Source organism: Buteo buteo, chromosome 13 (genome assembly GCF_964188355.1).
Source record: "Buteo buteo chromosome 13, bButBut1.hap1.1, whole genome shotgun sequence".
Classification (NCBI taxonomy): Eukaryota; Metazoa; Chordata; class Aves; order Accipitriformes; family Accipitridae; genus Buteo; species Buteo buteo.
Window position 1 is genome coordinate 13,967,446 of NC_134183.1, and position 20,970 is coordinate 13,988,415.

The window sequence follows — 20,970 nt, forward strand, 5'->3', positions numbered from 1 at the left end:
ATTTAAAGAAAAAATATTACTTTGATTGTTCTGAAGGTGAACAGGAATTTGTCCCCCAAATCAGCTATTTGTTTTTTCTTACAGAGGTAGAAAATGCACTTACATTCAGAAAATCAGCTTTGCTCATGGGTTTCTGTGCCCACAGCATCTTCCCAGCCAACTATTACCTGTGTTAATGGTGCGGTCACTGTATTGCTGGGCAGGCAGCAGAGTATACTCACTGCTCTGTTGTACAGATCAGAATAACTTCAGCAAGCAAGTTTTATTTTAAAAAATTATGCAGAAGGGCTTCAGAAGGCTTTATGTTGCATGAAAAGCTTTTGTTTGCTCTGAATTAGACCTGTTTTGTAGCAGACTGTTAGTTTGTCATATTTTCTTTGAAAGGAGGAATTGAGAGCTTTCTGACTTGGGTTGAGTCAGTCCAAAAAGCTGCCCAGGGGTCCCTGCCAGCCCCGTGCAGGTCTGCCAGCTGCTCTATAAGCTGCAGCTTGGGGACAACCAGCGTCCTGCTGGTGAGCAGCACCCTGTGCCAAGACCAAGTCTTCCTCCCCAAAAAGCAATAAACAGCCCAAATGCCAGCTGGAGGGGGCTGGGGGCTTCCCCCTGTGCTGCGAGATGAGCCCTGCCTGTCCTATGGATAGCCCAGCTCCTCCTGGGGCTGCTGTAGCTACACACAGCACAGCATTAAGCTGGGTTGAGAAATAATTTTTATTTTGCAGCAATGATTCCCCTGGTAGCTTAGCTTTGCACCTCTGCCTCCATACAGGTGTGCTTGAGAAGCCTCTGGATAAAAAGGCTGGCAGAAATTACGGCCCTCCAGGTACCAAGAAGCTTGTGTACTTCATCGATGATCTGAACATGCCTGAAGTGGATGCTTACGGGACGGTGCAGCCCCATACGCTGATCAGGCAGCACCTGGACTACGGCCACTGGTAGGAGGCTGCTCAGGCTTGATCATCCGAGACCTTTTTCTTCAGCTCCAGTGCTGGGGATGGGGTTTGAGAGGAAGTCAAAGTGCAGATCCCTCTTCCCATTCTGCGTTTGCCGTCGCATCCTGCTGGGCTGGGCTGGAGCTTGCTGGAAGGCTCTGGGTGAACCAAGCTTTCTGGACCCTTGGAGTTTCCCCTGTCCCCAGCAAACAAACTCACTTGCTCATAGCCTGGTTGAGAGGAGCTTTGCTCTGCGCTTCCTGTGGCTTGTGACTGTGGTCCCAGTGCAGAGCCTGCAAAGGGAGCATGATGCTCGCCCTTGATGTCCTGAGATGCTGCGAGTGGAGGAAGGCCATGGATTTGGCCTCAGCTGGTATGAACTGCCCCTTCTGTGAACACCTAATACTGTTTTTACTCAGGCAGCAGCAAACAAGCATTTTCTAGGCAGAGGTAATTTAAAGGAAAAACAGTGACAGTGTTTTGGAAGGAGATCAGTGCATTTTACACTGTAGCCAGCAGTGCTGCATGGGACAGGAATATTTGCAGGTCTCCCCATGGGGAATGCAGGGCAGGGACTCAGCAATTTCCAGTCTCCTCAGCAACGGTCATGCCTGAGCTTGGCCAAAAGCTTCCTAAGTATGGAGACAGTGGAATGGAGGCAGAAATTTTGGGCCGTGGGTGTCGGGGAAGTCAGGCAGAAAGAGGGCTCTGCTGTTTGCACGGGAGCATTGGAGGCATGGGGGGACACACACGCAGTGTGCTGTGTGTCCCCTGCCAGGCACATCCAGGCTTTCTGCCTGTGCTCTCAGCAGTGCCTGCCAGGGTGTTGCACACTTGGTGCTCCCTCTCGCAGTCACCATGCCACTGCTTTTGTTTTGCCCAAAGGTACGACAGGACCAAGCTGTCGCTGAAGGAGATCACGAATGTGCAGTACGTGTCGTGCATGAACCCCACTGCGGGGAGTTTCACCATCAACCCTCGTCTGCAGGTAAAGTCCTGCGCAATGGCAAGCACATCACTGGTTTTATTTTTGTGTGGATTATTTAAACATGAGGCTAGAAGAAAACATCAATTCCTAATGGTGAAGCAGCAGACTTGCTCCCTTATTCCCTTGTTTGTTTTTCCTCACATTCTGCTGCTCAGTCAGAGGAAGAAGTCACAAGTTGCCAGCCAGCTTAACACCTACTTTCAGGACAGCCTTCTGGTTCATACAGACAGATTTTGCCTTCATTTAGCTAATATTTACCTCTGAAACATAGTTCATTAAAGCCTCTTGGTTTCTAAAATTTCCTGATGGAGCTGGCAGTATATTCTCATTAAAAAGAGGTGCGGGGAGGAAACCTGAACAAAGAAAACCACCACCACCCCCTAGTTGGAAGGGACGTTGAAAGATCATCTGGTGCAACCTTTCAGGGGAAAGGGAACCTAGATGAGATTATTTAGCGTTGTGTCCAATCGCATCAAGTCCCCAAGGGCATTTTGTTGAGAGGTGGTTGCCCATCTCTCTGACCTTTCCATGTCTTCCTTTCTCTTCCTCAGCGTCACTTCTGCGTCTTTGCTCTCTCCATCCCTGGTCAGGATGCCTTGTCCAGGATCTACAGCACCATTTTAATGCAGCACCTGACAAGTGGGAGTTTCTCAGGGGCTGTGCAAAAATCAGCTCAGCAGCTGATTGCCCTTGCCCTGGGACTGCATCAGAAAGTAGCTGCTACTTTCCTGCCAACAGCTATCAAGTTCCACTATGTTTTCAACCTGAGAGACTTCTCCAATATCTTCCAAGTAAGTGCAGTTGCTGTCCTGTGGCACTTGGAGCTTGTCCTGATGCCATGGTGAGCAAAACACAGTCTCCCACCTAGCAATGACACAGCATGTGTGTCCCCTGAGTAAAGGGGAGGACCTTGGGCCTTTCCCTATTTCCTGATTGGTTTTGGATGGATTCCAGAGCCATCACCCATGACTTTGAGGAACATCAGTTAGAAACCTATCTACTTTCCAGCCTCCTGTGGTCAACAGGGAGGGATGAATTGTTCCAGAAGGAGGTGCAGGTTTTGGGTGGGTTGAAACGCCCTCTGGCTGTAGAAGGGACCAACTGAAGGGAGCTTTGGGCTCCTGACTTCAGCACAATTAAGTGACTGTTGGTAAGTGTGATGGAGCTGGGATTTTCTTTGTGAGCCTCAGTTCCACATGTGTCAAATGTTGGGATTAATGGCACTGCTCCACCACACAGGGAAATTATTTTATTGCACTGAAGCAGGTGGTGGATACTTAGTGGGCTACTGGCCCTGAAGATAGGAGAACAGTAACTGGTTCAACTGCTCTGCCTAGAGCCAGTACAGCTTGTTGGCCTATACTGGCATGTCCTCTTAACTTTTCGATGGTCAGGTACTCAGCATGTGCATGAAGCATGGCATTTAAAGAGTTGATAAATAAATCAAAACCAGCTTTGACTTAATTGCTGAAACCGAATTACCACTGGAGCCACTTCTGTATCAAGAGGAAGTTGTTCAGCTTTAGAAATGTTTTCTTCCAACAGTGGAGAGATTTATTTTTTTCTTTTTTCCCCAGAAATCTCATGCTTTGGAGCAGTAAGTATTACTGCTCAAAGAGCTTTTCAGAGTTTAAGGCTGATCAATGAAGTTTGAGAAAGTTCTCAGCAGCCAAATCAAGAGGTTTGAAACACCATAACCTGTTTTAAACCCCCAGTTTGTAATTTGTTGCTGTCCTTATTAACATCTGTTTTACAAAGTATGTACTGAAAGTTCAGTGCCTTGTGGTCTGGTCCATCAGACAAGAGTTGAAGTAATGACAGGCAATGGGAAATCCAAGAACAGGACCTTGAAAAAGTTAATAACTCCATTGTGTCAAGAAGGAATCAGACCTGTCACTTCTGCTCAGCTAAACATCAGCAGCCTTTGACGTTAGATGTGGGTCATGTTAAATCCTGGCTTCTAGTTAATCTGTGCTTTGAAAGACAGAGGGAGAGAAAAGCAGCATTTCAATGGGAAGCTTTAATTTTAACTGCAGTCTGCTTGAAAGGTGCTAAGGTCGTGGGGTATTTGAAAATGTCCTGCCAGATCTAGATGCTGGGCTAGAGGGTAGGAGCAGTGACAGGAGCTCAGATGGCTTTTCGTTTATCACATGGCTGCAGGAGTGGGGGAGTCTGGCTCCTGGGTCTCATAATGTTTATTTAAATTGTCATTCATTTTTTCTTGAAATCCTTTCTTGCCTTTTGCTATTCATTCTTGATTATTTCCTTACCTTAAATATTTGCGGGTTTTTGAGATCTCCTGATTTTCTGTTTGGCTTTGCTGGAACACAATTTTTTTCTTGAAATTGAGTGTGGAAGAAGCTCTGGACTCTGGGAATGCATTTCCATGTGTTGCATTTGTTACATCTTCATAAATTCATAATTTAGTTCAAGCTCTCTTGTCCAACCTCCTGCTCAAGCAGTGCTGATTTCTAAGTTAAGTCAGGCTGATCAGACAAATTTTGAATGTTTCCAAGGCTGGAGTTCCCATAGCCTCCCTGACCCTTGTTGCACTGCTAAATCTACTATGGTGAAGTTTATATATTTTTATTTCAATTGGAATTTCCCTTGCTGCAATTTGTGTTTGTTACCTCTTGTCCTTTTGCTATGCACCTCCAAAAAAAAATTTGGCTCAGTCTTCTCTGTAACTCCCCATTAGGTAGTTGTAGACAGCAGTAAGACTTCCCTTTGCCTTTTCCCTGGGCTGAACACACCCATTTCTCTCAGCCTTTCCTTGCATGTCCTGTGCTCCACTGTTTTACGATCTTGGTGGCCTCCACTGAACTTGGTCCAATACATCAACGTCTTGTACTGGTGGACCCAAAAGTGGATTGAACCTCACACAGCTTTTCTCCAGCCTGTCAGGGTCCCTCCCTTTGGTGTAATAACCTCTCTGCTTGGTCAGCATCATCTGCAGACCTGCTGAGAGCGCACTGCCCAGGTCATGGAGAAAGACATTAAATGGTGTTGCCCTGGTACCAACCCCGGAGGAACTTTGCTGGTAGTTGGTCTCCAGTTAGAGCTTTGAGCCTGGTGGTCCAGCCAGTTCTCACCCCACCTTGCAGTCTACCCATCTGGTCCATGACCCTTCATGTGATGCTATCTGGAAAAAAAAAGGAAAGAAAAAAGAAAAAAAAAAATAAAGGGGGGAACACCCCCCTTTCCCCCCCAAAATCAGGGCCATCTGAGTTTCCTCAGCCTGGGGGAAGATGGAGAATTGGTGGATGTAAGACTTGTAGGTTGGTGCATAACGCCCTTTTCAAATTCCTTTTAATCCTGGACAAGCAATCAAACACCGGGTGCATAATAGCTGCATATATAAAAGGCATTTGGGGATTGCTGTTTTATCAGCTATTCTGTAATTATACAAGCAGCCAATGCTAACTATTAAAGGCACAAACCATATGCAAATTGCAGCTGTGGAGGAGTCAGCCCCTGGACTTGCTGCCACTGTACTGTGACACTGCTGGCTCTGCACAGGTCATTAACAATGGCTCCATTTGCAATCTGTCCAGTGGCTCTGTCATTATCATACTATATTAGATATTAATACTGTACCTAAACATTTAAGTAGGGCCTTACAAATCCAGCTTGATTCCCCTTGTCAAAACTGCCTGACAGCTCTTATGACAAGGATCCCTGTGTTAATTGTCTCATTACGAAACACTCCAAGAACCTGTATCTCAATTGCTGCAGCTAATGAACAATGAATTATTTTGGACTTGGTATGCATGCGAGTTCCTTGCACAGAAAAAGGAAGACTGCCCCAAAACAAGTCAGCAGCAATTGCTTTCAGCGGACAGATACAGGTACTTACTGCTTTCACATTTTTCCTTCTGCACCCAATACCTATTGCTGCCTGGCCTGAGCTGATCAGGCTGATGTCTGTGTTGCTTGGTGCGAGGGTTCAGCTGAAGGTGACTCCAGAAGGTGTTCACTCCAAATGACGGCAAAATGCCAGAGGGATTTGTCTAGACAAATACAAGTATTGGTGAAACCAAAGGGAAAAAGAGCAAGCTATACACCCAGGGGTAGAAGGCTCGACAGGCAACAGCAGATTGACTTTGTTAAGCACTGTTCATGTTTGTCCTGACTAATTGGAACGATCATCTCTGGAGATCTAAGCATCTTCAGTGGGATTCCTTTTTGCCTGGCTAGTCGTGTCCTCTCCCTCAACAGAGAATAATGGCCATTTCTGTATGTATTTCAAGTTCAGCTCATCCTTACAGAAACATGGAGAAGAGCTCTGAGGGACTGTGCTTCTGAAGCACCTCATTCACTGGAGGTGAAAGGAGTCTGAGGTGACTGTCCTATTGTCAGACATGGGCACTTTGCTGGTCTCAGGTGGGATTTGGCTCCGATTTAAGATGCTCAGATTCAGGTGTGTGAGGATATCTAGGTTCAGCCAAGGCTGGAGAGGCCAGAATACTGTCCAGCTCCCCCTGCCAGGGGCACAGGAGTGGTTTCACTCTGTTTCCCAATTGTGGGTGTGTAGTGCTTTTTGAAACACGTCAGGACATCCCACCTGGGCTCCAGTGGCTGTACAAGGACACAGGTGTCTTCCCCTGTTGTATCTGCCTGCTCCCTGTGGCTGTCTTGTCTGAACTGCTTGAGCTGTGTTGCTTTTGAGGCTCTCTTGGCTGTAGTGTAGGGGTCCCCTGAGATGAACCACCTAGTTGTGTTGACTTGGGATGGTTGTGGGAAATTCCACGTATTCCCCCACATCAATGATTTTATCCACTTTCTCAACTTGATTTTTGTCTCTGGACTTCACCTTTATCAGGACAACACTAAATACCTCAGCGTTGTACTCAGTGGTGCCACTGCTTCTTCTGGTATCAGCTGGCCAAGGGCCATAGGGCAACACTTTGGTTCAGGTCCTCACCTAGAAATAAGCCGGTCTCTTTTGTGTGGCACCAGGGTAATATGTATATGCCTACTGTGGGAGGGCTGGCTCCACAAAGGGGAACACGAGTCTCCAGGGAGGTAGGGACTGGCAGAAGGGCTGTGGGTGAAGAAGGGGAACCAAAGAGAGAAGGAAGCAAGCACCAGGAATGGTTTCTCTGATGAACATACAAACACAGGTCACTGCTGGCCTGGAAACCCACTAGGGTCTGGATTGAGGGACACTCCTTCCTGATTTTGAAAAAGAATAACAAGGAGCCTCAAAGATCTGTGATCATCTTCAACCCCCCCCAGGCTCATGGGCTGGTTTTGAACGGCTACAGAAGGCTCAGCAAGTACTGTAAAATCTGGCTGTAATAAACCAGCTTAAATTTGCTGTCACATCTCACTGGAAACGTTTGGGAAACTGGAAACCACAGTCCAGGCAAAAAGGGGCTGGAGTAGGATTAGGCAAGATCTGCAGGAATGGCAGCCCTGGCTCCTTGTCCATGGACTATATTACTTACTGTTACTGATGTTACTGTTGCAGAGGCAAGGTCACCCTTCAGTTCTTTATAATCCTTTGGGCATATCAGAAGGTGTTATCAGTTACTTTCTCTCTGTAGCGGGTCCCATCTGTGGTTAAAGTCCGACACTACTTTGCCTTGCATTTCTACAGCACCTTTTCATGCCTCTGGGTCCCACCATGCACTGCAGAGTTAAATTGATTGGTACGCTCCAGGCAATTTACCCTTGATTAAAGAAGACAGGTCTCTGCAGTGACAGAGTTGTGGATTATGCTTTTTAAAAATATATTCCCTGCTGGCTCACACCAGAGAAAGCCTTGTTGCTGTCTTTCTTTCCATCTGAAAGGGTTACCATGGTATTATGCTCTAAATTATATCTGTCATCTCTGTAAAATAATAATCATAGACTCAGCAGGGTTGTATTTTGCTTTTTATTCCCATTTCCAACAAGATTTTCAAGCAGCATGTCACATTAAGATCTGCGGCAGTTGAGGAAGAACGGCCTCTATCTCTTCCTGACAGCAAGATGATAGCAGTGGCTCTGGCATGCCTTGCTCCAGCTTCGCTTCGCCTCCACACGGGCTTTAGCAGCCGGCAGACTTCACGCTCCTTTCCACGGGGAGGGATTTTCATATTTACCCATGGCCGAACTTGCCAAAGAGCCCTGCAAACTTCAGGCTTGCAAACGCTGAAATGCACCTTGTGTGTTGCCGGCTGGTGTGTGGCTGGAGGGGGCAACAGCAGCGGCTGTGAGACTGGTGCAGGGTCAGCAGCACCTTCGTTTTGTTCCTTGGTCTGGCGCGGTTGTTTGGCATCACTTAGCCTTGGGCTTGGTTGGGATCTGGTTACCTGAACCAGTCTGGTTTCAGAACTTCCCCCTCCTTCTGTCTTACCATCTCTGCTCTTTCTCTTCCTAACAGAGATCCAGACGCCAGCGGCTGGGTATGGGCTGCTCCATCACACGCAGCAGCCACAACACTATGTGGTGCTGGTGGGGTGGCTGGAGCCCCTTGTCAATCCTCCCTGATAAGCATATTTTAAAATTGGTACAATACCTTTAAATAGGACTTTGGGTTCATGGCCCACATGCTGTTGATAGTAATGCTGTGTTTGTCACCATTTTCATGTCACTGCTGTCCCCAAAGTGCTGAGGCTGCTCCAGGAGCCCCAAGAGTAACATCAGGGAGGAGGAAAGCAGGGTGCCGAGTCCAACAGTGCAGGACAGCTAGAAAGGGGTCACTACGCTGCACAAGTTATTATTATTTTAAATGTTCTTTAGACTGCAAAGAAAGAGAAAAAGTAATTTATTTTTCCTACCTTTTTATGCCTGGGAGACTTTCTGTTCTGTCACCTGATCACCCCGTCCGTGGGAGCTTGCTAACTCTTCACATTCAGCCCTGCACTTTCCCTCCCCGTGCAGGGGGAGCTGTGCTGTACATCCTGATGCTTCCCTCCCGTCCCCTCACTGGGCTACCCACAGCAGCACTAGCAGGAAGCCAGCCTGCTGGCAGGAGCCTTGCAGGATGCAAAACTTAAGCAGTGGAAGTAATTATCAACTTAGCAAGCCTGGTGTCCAGGATTCACATTATGTTGCTTCAGACCTTGATTTCTGGACCTGTCTTATAGTTTTGCAGGTTTTACCAGAATGGCTTGAATGTTTCTGGTGGTGCTTCTTTTTTTTTAAACCCAAACATTCAGCTTCTCTCTACATTTAGTTTTCACTGTGTTCTAGGTAGCAGTATGCAAAGTCTTTGACTTTCCATGGTTGTCCTGTATGTGCAGAGGCCTCTTCTGTTTCTATTTTGGCTATCTATGTGCAACATATTTCCATGTAGAGATGAAGTATATATCTTTCTTCCACGTATGCCCCTAAGAGCATGGTAGGGTGCAAAGAGAAAGAAAAAGTTAAACGTCTCTCTTCACTGGACCATCTGACCATATGACTTTGAATATCTTCTTTGAAGAGCTGCTCTATTACCAAAAATAATTTAGCTGTGTGATGTAGGACTTGAACATGCTGTGGGCAGTACCAGAGCTATGCATCTTACTATAGAAAAATAAGCAATCCTTTTATTTGTGGGTGGCTTCAAATTAAATCTAGAGCACCTGAACTTACAGATGAAGAAAATGATATTGCATGGAAGCTGGTCTTTCATGGAAGGCTTCTGAGCTTTTGGGGGGAACTGATGGTTGTGGAGGGGGATACAACTGAAGAGAGCTGCCTGGAGTGTGTGGCTGTGCTGGATGGTTTTTGGAGACCATTCCTTGTCAGAGGGTAGTGATAATGCAGCGTTCGAGGTAATGCTGTGGGCTTGGACTCATTAATGGAGACACAGTGGGAATTGTCCTGCCGTGGGCCAGGGCTACTAATTGCCCAGATGTGCTGATGTATACTTGTCACTGTTGGCAGAGCCCTGATGGGTGGCAGAAATATCTCCTGGACTTCCCTCAGCAGAGCTGTAGTGGGTGCAGAGCACATGAGGTCCTGCTGGGAGGAGACACACATCCTGACGGGCTGACAGGGTCATGGGTGCTCTTTATTCTCCTCCTTTTCACGGAGATCATGGGAAAAATCCAAGCAACTGGCTGAGGTCAAGTCCTGCCTTGTCAGAGCCATGACAGCCCGTCTCCGCTAGCATGTTGATGCGTGACGGCAACAAGTCTTGCTGGGATGATTAGCATCTTCCTTGTTTCTGTGCCAAATATGTGTCATCTCCTGGGGTGATTATGAAGCTGCTGAGGAGCCTGTCACTCAGAATTACTTGGTAATAAATCCTGATCTGATGAGTCTCAGCCGGAGGGTGGTGGTTCCCCGCAGCCTAGTGGCGATCCCCTTGCACCCCAGTGGGCACAGCTGCTCCTCTCAGCAAAGGTCATTTCTGGCGTTTTGCTATTTTATCGCCAATGTCATGGTATTTGATATCACTGTCCAGAGAAGCCTCAGTGTGGCAGGGAGGGTTTCCTAACCAGCTTCTGACCTTCCTGGCGAGGAGGAGAAGCCAAAAGATTTGGCTGAAGTACAACCTGAGGACTCAACAGCCAGATGGATAAAACTTGCATTGGTGTGGCAAAGGGCAAGGGATTATCCATTTTCTTTTTTTTTTTTTTTTTTTTTTTGATGTTGGCACCACATCCATTGCACATGCAGTGACCCATGACCAGGCATCCTTTGTGCATTCCAGCTGTAGATGCTACGGCATCCCCTGGAAGCTCAACCTCACACACAGAGTAACCCCATTGCTCTTTGGGGATGCAGCTGGTTGTGTTCATGGAAGAGCCTGGTAGCTCTGCTGAGAGGAGTGAGGAGAGTCAGGTTTGCAAAGTGAGAAAAGGAGAGATGTTCAGGTGTCAAGTTAATAAACTGATTGCAGATTTGTGAAGGGTGGATTTTCTTCCCTCTGAGGTAGCCTTACGTGTGCTTGCATCAAGAACACAACAATTTTTGTGGCTTGGGGTGTCTTTAGAGTGACTGAGTAATTTTCTTTTTATTTATTTTTTTAAATCAGTTTAGGACCTGATGGGTTTCACTTTTCTCTCTTTGAGTTGTCAGATCTTCTCACTATTTTTTTTTCTGAAATAAATAAAATAACAGTTTGGCATCTGTAATGACAAATGTGAAACCTAAATTATTTGAGCTATGGGCCAGTGAGCTGAGAGGGACTGCTTTACATTGCTTTTAAAACATTTTATATTTTATGTATAAATAATTAGATGTTAGGAATAAAATCTGTCTATTTAATTCATGCCATTGAAAACCCTGTGTGCTGTTAATAGGCTTAGTTATAGGCGACACCTCTTTGAAATATAATTCTTTTATGCATTTTAATAGAGTTCATGGTAAACATACTGTGATAAGCAGACAGCAACTAATATTTCCTGCAGGCAGAATGCACCTAATTAAAATTAATTGATTAAAAAAAATAAAAATCATCGCCACTAAAATTTCCAAACTATTTTTTCTTCTTAACAAAGCACCCATGGTGTGGTGTTGGGATGCAAAAAGCCGCACGTCTGGGCTGGTGCCTGACTCTGCATGCACTTTGCTGCTGAGATCAGGACCACCAGCCGAGCTAGGCTGCATTGGGGATGCTGTTTGGGGTATTAAAATGACTATAATGAATATAAACTGCTTTGGGAGACTGGAAGTAACAAAGGGCATGTTCTCCAGGGGCTGTTGAGTAGGGGCTTATTCAGAAGTTCAGTTGCAAGTTACTATAATAACTCTGCATTTAGAGTGATTCAGCCCTATTCTAGTGTGATAGCCTGGATGCTGAGGGTGAGGTTAGTCCCTTAGGGTCAAGATGGGGTTTACTTACTGTCTCTGCTTTCCACAGGGCCTCCTGTTCTCTACCCCTGAATGTCTGAAGCAACCCCAAGACCTAGTGAAACTCTACCTGCATGAGTCAAATCGGGTGTACCGGGATAAGATGGTTGAAGAAAAGGATTATGGTACCTTTGATAAAATCCAGCTGGAGATGGTGAAGAAATTCTATGATGTAAGTATTGAAGTTTGTAACTGTGATAATAACATACATGCTTACAGGAAAAAAGTTCCTTGGGAAGGCAAAGTTTGACCCAAGGTCTGACCATCTCTCACTTGCCTGGAGGGCAATGCTCTTGCAGGAGCAAAATCTCTGTCATCCATATCCTGGGCTGCCAGTGTTGTGATATGAGTAAATGATGCACTCCATAAGGGCATTGGGGAGAGGAGATTTGGGATCTGTGAATAATTAAATTCCTTTATTTAAGTGCTTTGAGTCTCATGTGGCAAAAGCAGAAGGGTCAGATCCCTGGTCTTGATGGGAGCAAAGTGAAATGCAGGCACAAATCCCTAGTGCTTTCCCTTTTTCCAAAATACCTTTCAAATGAAAGCTCTAGACTGGCTTTCCTTCAGGCCTGTCATCACCCAGAAGTGCTGCCATATGAATGACACAAGTATCACTGAAGTGATAAGTAGCGCAGACAGCACTTTTTACTCCAGGTGTTATCATTGTCCATGCAATAGCCTAATGCTATGGCTATTGCTGCAGGGCTTTTCTTGTGGCCACATTCTCTTACGGCAATGAGTTGAGTTTTTGTGATTTGCAAAAAGTTGTCAGAGCAAAAGAAGTCAGTACTGGGGATTTTTCCTTTCCCCCTCTTTCCCTCTTGTCCCTCTTCCCTCTTTTCCAACAGGCAGGTGCAACTATAGGGGCATAAAAAGGCATTTGCTGGAACATCATACTTTACTTGGAAAGATGGCATAGAGCTGCCATGTTTTTTCCTATACTTGTTATATACATATATTTTATTTTTTTTTTCATTGACAGGACATTGAGGAAACTTTAGAGCAGACCAAGCAAATGAATGTTTATTGCCATTTTGCTAAAGGCATCGGTGAACCCAGCTATAGATCAGTTCCAACCTGGGAGGAGTTGAACCAGATTCTTGTGGAAGCCTTGGATAACTACAATGAAGTCAATGCTGCCATGAGCCTGGTACTATTTGAGGATGCCATGTGCCATGTGTAAGGGGATTTTCTGGCTTTATGGTCTCATCATAACATTTATCTACGCAGATTGCTTCCATGAAGTTTCCTGGAGGATGTAGGTATCCATAATTATAGCTGATAGAGCTGGAGGTGTGCAGAAGTTTCGTCTGCCCATGTGGCATGTCCAGTACAAACACTGCGCTGCTTCTGTAGCTGGTGTTTGGAGGGCACTTTTGAAACCATGAGGATGCCTGGGGCTGTCAGATGGAGGGACTGCATGCTGGTGGTTATTTTAAAGTCTGGTTGCTGTTATGATATCATTGGCCCTTGATGCTCTGCATATGGCATGAACATTTATTGTACATGACAATGTTCAAGTGCTTTATTGTCTTCACTTGACAGCCAGCTGCAGAGCTAGCTATACTGGGATTTCCCTAAATGCTTTCACAACTGGTTTAGAGCCATGTTTACACAGGTTCTTAGTGGGATTTTCAAATATATATAAAGTGAGATTATGTGCATTCAGGCTACTAGTTTAAATGGATTGAGGCATTTAAACTGCTTTGATCCTTTCAAAATCCTGCTTGCATTTAGATGCCTGGAGGTCCAGATGGATTCCCTTTGGAAACTGGACATGTGGGACTATATGAAAATAGCCAGCCTCCAGTCAATAATTACAAAGCTATTTGCATGTCTGTGGTATAGATAGTGAGGCGTACCTCCAGCTTTCAAATATGATTTAAATGCTTGTTGGGAACCCCAGCAGAGACAGACTGATTTCTGCATGCTGAAATGCAGATCTGGCCTTAGATCACTTCAGAAGATGGACCTGCCCTGTAAATCATAGTTTTAACTCATTTTGTGTGAAAACATTGTATCAAGAGGTGCAGCTTTGTGACTCTAATCTAGAAGGAAGCCGCTGTCCTGCTCCACACCAGTGCGGGTGATTTCAGTTCTTGCTGGACCTGGCAGCCTAACACAGTTACTCTCGCGTAAATTAAAAGAATACATATAAAGTACTACTTCTTTTAACAAGCTGTTTAACCATTTCTGTTCTGAGGGCTCAACAACCTGTTACTTTTGCAGTGTAGTGTGCCAGCTATGCTGGGGCACATTTTCCCTTATAGTATGGGCATTTATTTCTTTGTATTAATGAGTCATGTGCAACCTGATGTCCATAGATGTTTCTGCTTGCATTGCTTGCAGAAAGGTGACAGTAATATTAATCTTGTGTTCCATTTGCACTTTACATAAATTGGGATTTGCAACAAAGCGTGGCACTATCCCTCCAGTTAATATTGTGAATAATGATGAAGGCAAAGTTTGAGTATTCAGCATGATTTTCACTGGAGCTGGGTGAATTTCATTCATTGCATTTAGAAATTGCATTTTGCTGAAATACACAACTTATTCCATCTCAAACAGGTTATGAATGTCAGCTTGAATTTGCTGAAAATTTTCAGTTAGGAAAAAAAAGGAAAAAAAGAAAAAAAGAAAAAAAGAAAAAAAGAAAAAAAAAGGAAAAAAAAAAGAAAAGTAAAGGACTTAATTTATGTAAGGAAGTGGGAGATACCTGTCAGTCATCTCCTAATCCAGGGCTCACTGTGCACATTCACAAAGCATGCAGCCCTGGAGAGCACATCAAGGGCAGAGACCACACTGTCATCTTTGGGGAGAGCTAGCCTAGAGAATTGAAAGCAGGAACACTAAAACTCTCCACACAAACTGGATTGCTTTTCTGGGTATAATTTCACAATCGGTGGTAGTCTGTGCATAGATCAGAAAGTACTTGAGTTGTAATAACGCAGTACAGTATTTCTCGCAGTCTTATTTGAAAAATTGATTAGATTAGTCTAGGAAAATACTCAGTTAGGGGAGCTGAATAAAGGCAATGCTGTGAAGAGGGGAATGGTGCTTGCATTTAAGACAGGGCAGTGAGGTTTTCACAGGTAGGATCCTCTAAATCTCCCTCACTTGGGATTTTAACACGTGGGGATGTCAGCAACTGCTTAAAGAGAATAAATTGGAGGCAGACAGAGATAACCATGCAACTCTCAGACAGGACAAGTGAACAGACCTGGAAAACAATAGCAAGTTCATTTTAAGAGTGAGAAAATCTCACTCTTAAGTAGTGGTGGTTTGGATAAATAAGAAACAGGGACTGTGTTTTCCAGAGAGGTTTTATGCTATTCTAGACATACATGAATATGCTTTAATGCATAGCAGGACTCTTCACCTGAACATGAACCCCAAATGCTTTGTGAAGAGAAACCTTTACTGGCGAGGTATATCAGGGCCTTGAATTTTGTTCTCAGTTTTTGCATGTTGATGTAATGTGCTTTTTCCCTTGTCCTCTCTGCAAAGATGTCCAGGCCTTCACCTTAAAATAGTTGGGTCCAGCAGGACTTGGCAGGTGGAAAAGAAACTGGACACAGTCTGAATTGACACCAAACTATTTTTTCCATCAGCTACATCCTTTGTATAGGTCTCAGCAGAGATGGGGATTGATTGCTGACATGTCTCTTAGATTGACATTTTTCATCCCATTCAGAATACAATTACTTAGCGAATAAAATATGTATTGAAAAGCACCAGGCAGAGAAAAAGAAAAACACTCTTATTAATGAGAGATTTTTGTATGCTTCAATTTAGTTGCCGCATCAACCGTATCCTGGAGTCCCCCAGAGGAAACGCTCTCCTGGTTGGCGTGGGCGGAAGCGGCAAGCAGAGCCTGACCAGACTGGCAGCCTTCATTAGCTCTCTGGAGGTTTTCCAGATCACTTTGAGGAAAGGGTATGGGATCCCTGACCTGAAGGTAGGTGACTTTTAAAGCTGAGGTGGAGGGGAAGGAACTAAAAAGCAGAAGTGACCCTGAAAACTTTGTCTTGTTGCAAATGGAGTGACACTGTTGTGAAGATACTAAAAAGCTCCAGACACGATATGGGACTGCAGGGAGGAGCAATGCTTCTCGAAAGACCTTGCTGAAGCATGTCTGCATAGGAGTGCAGGCAGACCTGATGTCTTCTGCCAGTCCTCTGAGCTGGCCAGGCCTGAGAGCATTCCAACTCAAGGCTTAGAGTCAACGTTGGGCTGAGCTAATGCACACAGCAGTGTGGACATCCACTTCATGCTTGTTCAAGAAACCATAAAGGACCAGAAAATTTCTATTTTATTATTATTTCTAATTAAACCAAGATATGGTAATTAGCTCATCTGTGAGGTGCCTGTTGTGGAGTGATTTGGAGGTAGAAAAGGAGCAGGAGAGAGTAGGAGGAGAGTTCTCAAATCGTATCCAGTTCTTCCTCTGCCATTTTGTATAAGGGAGGGACTGAGTTGATGGTGGATGGTTCACTATAGACAACATGTTCCTGTGCTTATATTTCTGCACAGGCTAGTGAGCTTAGGAGTTATAAATTAACATTTTAAAATATCACTGCAATGGTTTAAAAGCATTTTAGCTGCTAGCAAAATGATTCTCATTAAAAATGTAAAAATCACAATCACGTTAACTTCACTCTTTTCTGCCTGGGAGACACGATGGCCGATGAACCCTTGGTTCCTTCCCCATCAGTGGCACCACCTGGTGACCTGTGGTGGTGTACAAGTTGTTTTCATCATGTCACACAAGCCTGTCCCACCATCCGTTAGGTATTTTCATCTCTTCTCTGTGTTTTTCAGGCCCACTTGTAAGATTTTCTAGCTCCTACCTGCCTATTTATTGAAGAAGCCTGCACTCCCATCTAGGAATATAGTTTGATACTGGCATTAATAAACTTGTTTTCAAAGCATCTCTTTGCTTCTCTGTCTATGGAAGAGGAAGATAATTTGATGTTCCCTTCACTCTGTATTCATTTTCAAATAATTTATGAAATACGGAGTAATTTTTTTTCTCAGATATGGAACAGCAAGATGGTGACAGATTACCCTGTCTCCCATTGGCCCCTCCTGCTGTTACAATTGATCTAATCCAAATTTCCAGTGATGAAAGTAACAAATTATTCTTTTGGAAGAAGCATGTGTGTTTGCTGAATTTCTAAGTTTCTGAAACGTTGGTCAGTGCTTTCCTTCAGGGTCCCCTGCATGTCTTGTATCCTGCCTGGAGGGGCAGGAGGGGAAGGATGGAGTTTGAGCTGGACGATGGTGTTTTTCCCATCTCATGAACAAATTGGATTTCAAAAAGATGGTGTCCTTCATGAGGAGGACACTGTCCCCTTTGAAACAAAACAGCTTTTCCATGTGATCAGGCTCTCTGTCAGCATCACTGCACTGAGTGGGAGACTGAAGAGTGAGTCCCTGCTTGGACTGTGGAAGAGAAGGAAGAAATACACAACTGAAAAAATCCATGTTTGCACAAGGCATCCTCCTCCCTTCCTCACAAACAAAAAACCAATGTGTTGCAGCTCCTCAGTTAAAAAAAAAAATAAAAAAATTATTCACGTATACTTGTGAAACCAGAGAAATCTACAGCATGGGGATACCAAAGACCAACATTTCCAGTCACTGCTGTCTCTCCCAGTCCCTATGGTCCTTCAGCCTCCCTGTGTATGTGACTTACTGTACCCACAGCCCAGGGCAGAGTAAGACTTTATGAACTCCCCTTGCAGTCTCCACAACCAGGGATTGCATGGATGTCTTCAGTCACATCCATTGACCTCTAAATGTTTCAGCCACAGGCATTTCCCTTTGTCTAGCGGTGCTGGCCAGGGCTTTCTTCTCATTTTTGTATTATACAGACCTGGGCATAATGTCAAGTCTTACTTGGTAATGTCTTACAATCATGATAGTTATAGACTCTCCCATATAACCTGGAAGGCTCAGCCGTGAAGATGGAGAGTGGCCAAAGTGCAGTTTCATGCTAATTAATTGCAATTGCTTTGTTCTCAGTTAATGGGAAGATTCTGAAATATCCTGCTGGTAGGTGTGGCACCTAGCCCATGCTATGCAGAATGTAGGTGCAACCTCTAAGTCCACTTGCTTTTCAACCTCCAGGCAGACCTGGCAAACCAGTACCTGAAAGCTGGTGTGAAGAACATAGGCACCGTGTTCTTGATGACTGACGCGCAAGTGGCAGATGAGCAGTTCTTGGTGCTGGTGAATGACTTCTTAGCATCAGGTACATCTCTTGTTGCTTTGATTTCTCCTCTCCACCTTTTCAATGTAGTTTTGCTCATGGTACCATCTGTAGTTCCAGAATATACAGAAGGGCAATATATGAAGTAAGCTAGAAGATACGTGGGTTAAGCTCTAGAGTAAAAGCAGTGCTAAGGTCTCCTTGGTGAGGATGCACTCCATCATCTGGTAGATTTTTTCTTTCTCTGATGTCCTGTACCCAGTTTTTCCATACTTCATGGTATACTGCATATGATTGTTAAGTGATGTGTCTGTTGTGATATTACAGCTGAGGATACAGCCGAAGGAATGTATTGACAGATGAGGAGTTGGATCTGTGGATCCCATGCATCCACACTCTAGTTGCCTAATAAAATAAGGTTGCTCCTGGCTAGAGTATTTGAGTGGAGTATCTGCAAGTTGGTGGATGATGCAAAGCCACCAGATGACCATGTCTGTGTGTATCAGCTAGCTGCTTATCCCATTCCAGTCCTTTTCCTCTCTATGTTTCCAGATGCATTTATGTTTTTGAGTTAATTGCTGAAACAATTGCAGAATAGTCAGTCTACATGCCAATGCTCTCTTCCCTGCAGAACATGGCACAAGTATGTGTGGATGAGCACGCCCTGTGTTGGTTGCGCTGCAGCTACAGTGCACATAGGAGTGTGCAACTGTGTCAGTGTGACTGCACTAAGTAACCCAGGGTGGGCATATTCCCCAGGCTCCCTGGTAAATCCCTGCTACTAACTGCGTGCCACTTGTTGCCTTATTTATGAGTCAGGAGTGGGAAGATAGCAGCTGGTTCAGGTGACCTCCATGGATGGTGAGGGGTGGAGAGTTGACAGCACAGTGGAGCGACAGTTTGTGAGTTGACATATGGGACTATAAATTGGCCAGATGGTTTCAGCAGCAAACAAGCCTTGCCTGTGATGAATTTTTAACCAGGCGTAAGGACAGGGGTTGTTGTGGAGGGCAGTGGGTATCTCCCACCACCTCTTACGCTTGGCACAGACAACACAAAAATCTCATGACTCGAGGTGAAGCTCTGCAGTGTCCTGCAGCGAGGGGCAGGCCAAGCAGCCTGGCTTTGGGTTGTCCAGGTCATCTTACGGTGGCTTTGAAAGGCGTTATGTTTTCCTGTGGTTGCTATGTGGGGAAGTGGGAACAGATGAGAGGTCCTCACTCAGGGTCCAGGGAGGCAGCGCAGAATTGCAGCCGGGCTGAGGAAGGGACCATGCAAAGACTGTGACTTCCCATGATGTGAGTTTGTGCTGCCCAGTGGGTGCAGACTGATGGGTCTGGCTGCTCTCTGCTGTTTGCATACTTGTTTTTCCTGCTTGTTTCACTTCTTATCATCACTAAGAAGCTAGAATGAAATATGTATTTTAGTTTTTCTTATAAATGAACAGATTTCTGATTAGTGTATTTTCCTAAGTGATTAGAGCTCATATTGACAGTATCTCACTCAATAATGATGATTTCAATCAAATCAGAAGCCAGAAAGGAAATGAATAGGTGATAAATTAAGGAACCACTAAAAAAAATATTTGGTTGGGTACATTTTTGGCAATCAGTTGCATAACTATTAACTTTTAAACATTTTTAAAAGATATCTAACTTTTAAAATATTTTGGTGATCTGGGAGTTATTTGACCACTGCTGGAAATGGCATTGAACACCTGCAGAAATTGTACACATAACTAATTCATTTGCAAAACTAAAATGATTTCATTAGCATGTATAGTATATTAGGTATTTGATTTATTTTTTTTTGTAATCTAATTAGCACTATAGATCTGAAAAAAATAGACTTTCTGTACTTTGACTCTATTCTGTATTTGTTTACCTTGTGCTTTTGTAAGAAAGTTTGCTCTCACAAGTGTTTTGTTTTTTAACAGAATGACCTTCTGTGCCACTTATCTGCTGCTGGGGCCCGTGGGCACCTGACGCAATGATTTATCTGGAGGAAGGGGCTTCCCTGAGCCCCTGAAGAGGAAGGCAACCTCATTCTAAGACTGCAACAAAATCCAGAACAGTAAACCAAAACGTGCCCTCTTTTTTTAGGTGAAATCCCTGATCTCTTCCCTGATGATGAGGTTGAAAACATCATCAACAGTGTGAGGAATGAAGTCAAAGGCCAGGGGCTGGTGGACTCCAGGGAGACTTGCTGGAAGTTTTTTATAGAGCGTGTTCGACGACAGCTGAAGGTGAGACAGGCTGGGGAAGTTCGGGTCCTCACCACTGACCCTGGTGCAGGGGCACAGGGTAGAGATGCTTTGGGCTACCTTGTAGGAGGTCAGACTGCAGCCTGAAAGGCTTTTCTGCCTGTGCATGATGTAAACTGTGATTCTCTCAGCAAGTAGTACTAAAGTGTAGGAAATGCTGTCTGTTTTCACCACTTCTTGGGCTTTAGAAAGCACTATGGGAGCTGAAAATTTTCTTTCAGGAGCTGAGCAGGACCAGCCTTTCCATTTTCAAAGCCATGCGCAGGGGTTTAACTGGGGTGCTTCAGGACTAAGTCTTGGTGCTTGGAAAAGTTGCACAGGGGATCAGTCTTCATGTTGTTGATAATCTATAGCCAGAAGAATTAAAAAAACATTATCTTATAAACAGAGTGCCGGGAACTGAGTGGGACACAACATGCTTACAGGCTTTCTTCCACTGCAGTCCATATTCCAGCATAGAAAGGCCTTATAAATATGTCCTAAGATCCCAATACAGTTTCAGGACTTCCCAGATATGCCCAACACGTGGAGAAAGTACAGTGCAAGAAGGAGCTGGACCCTCCCAGAAGGTATTTACCCATCTGCAGGACTGTACAGTGCTGCAGTCCCAGAGCAGGGAGGTAGGGTGGGAATGAGTGAAGGCTTGATCTTTGCTTAATGAAAACATATCCTCCTTCTTACTCACTGCTTTGTGTCAGTGGAACATGTTCACTGAGGTAGGGTGGCCTGTTCCCTTTTTGATGTAGGTAGGTACATGTTTAGGACAGGGAACAGCCAGAGAATTGATTTTTGAGGTAAA

The 20,970-nt window shown here is 44.7% G+C and overlaps 1 protein-coding gene across 1 annotated transcript in view; it reads left to right on the forward strand.

Moving 5' to 3' along the window:
- The window catches only part of DNAH9 (dynein axonemal heavy chain 9), a 209,010-nt gene that overhangs the window by 68,422 nt on the left and 119,618 nt on the right, over positions 1-20,970 (forward strand). Inside the window, exons 39-46 of the mRNA XM_075044848.1 lie at positions 767-932; positions 1,815-1,917; positions 2,469-2,708; positions 11,702-11,863; positions 12,677-12,873; positions 15,490-15,652; positions 17,827-17,950; positions 20,011-20,153. Of these exons, the coding sequence (XP_074900949.1) occupies positions 767-932; positions 1,815-1,917; positions 2,469-2,708; positions 11,702-11,863; positions 12,677-12,873; positions 15,490-15,652; positions 17,827-17,950; positions 20,011-20,153 (1,298 nt within the window). The remainder of the gene's footprint in view (positions 1-766; positions 933-1,814; positions 1,918-2,468; positions 2,709-11,701; positions 11,864-12,676; positions 12,874-15,489; positions 15,653-17,826; positions 17,951-20,010; positions 20,154-20,970) is intronic.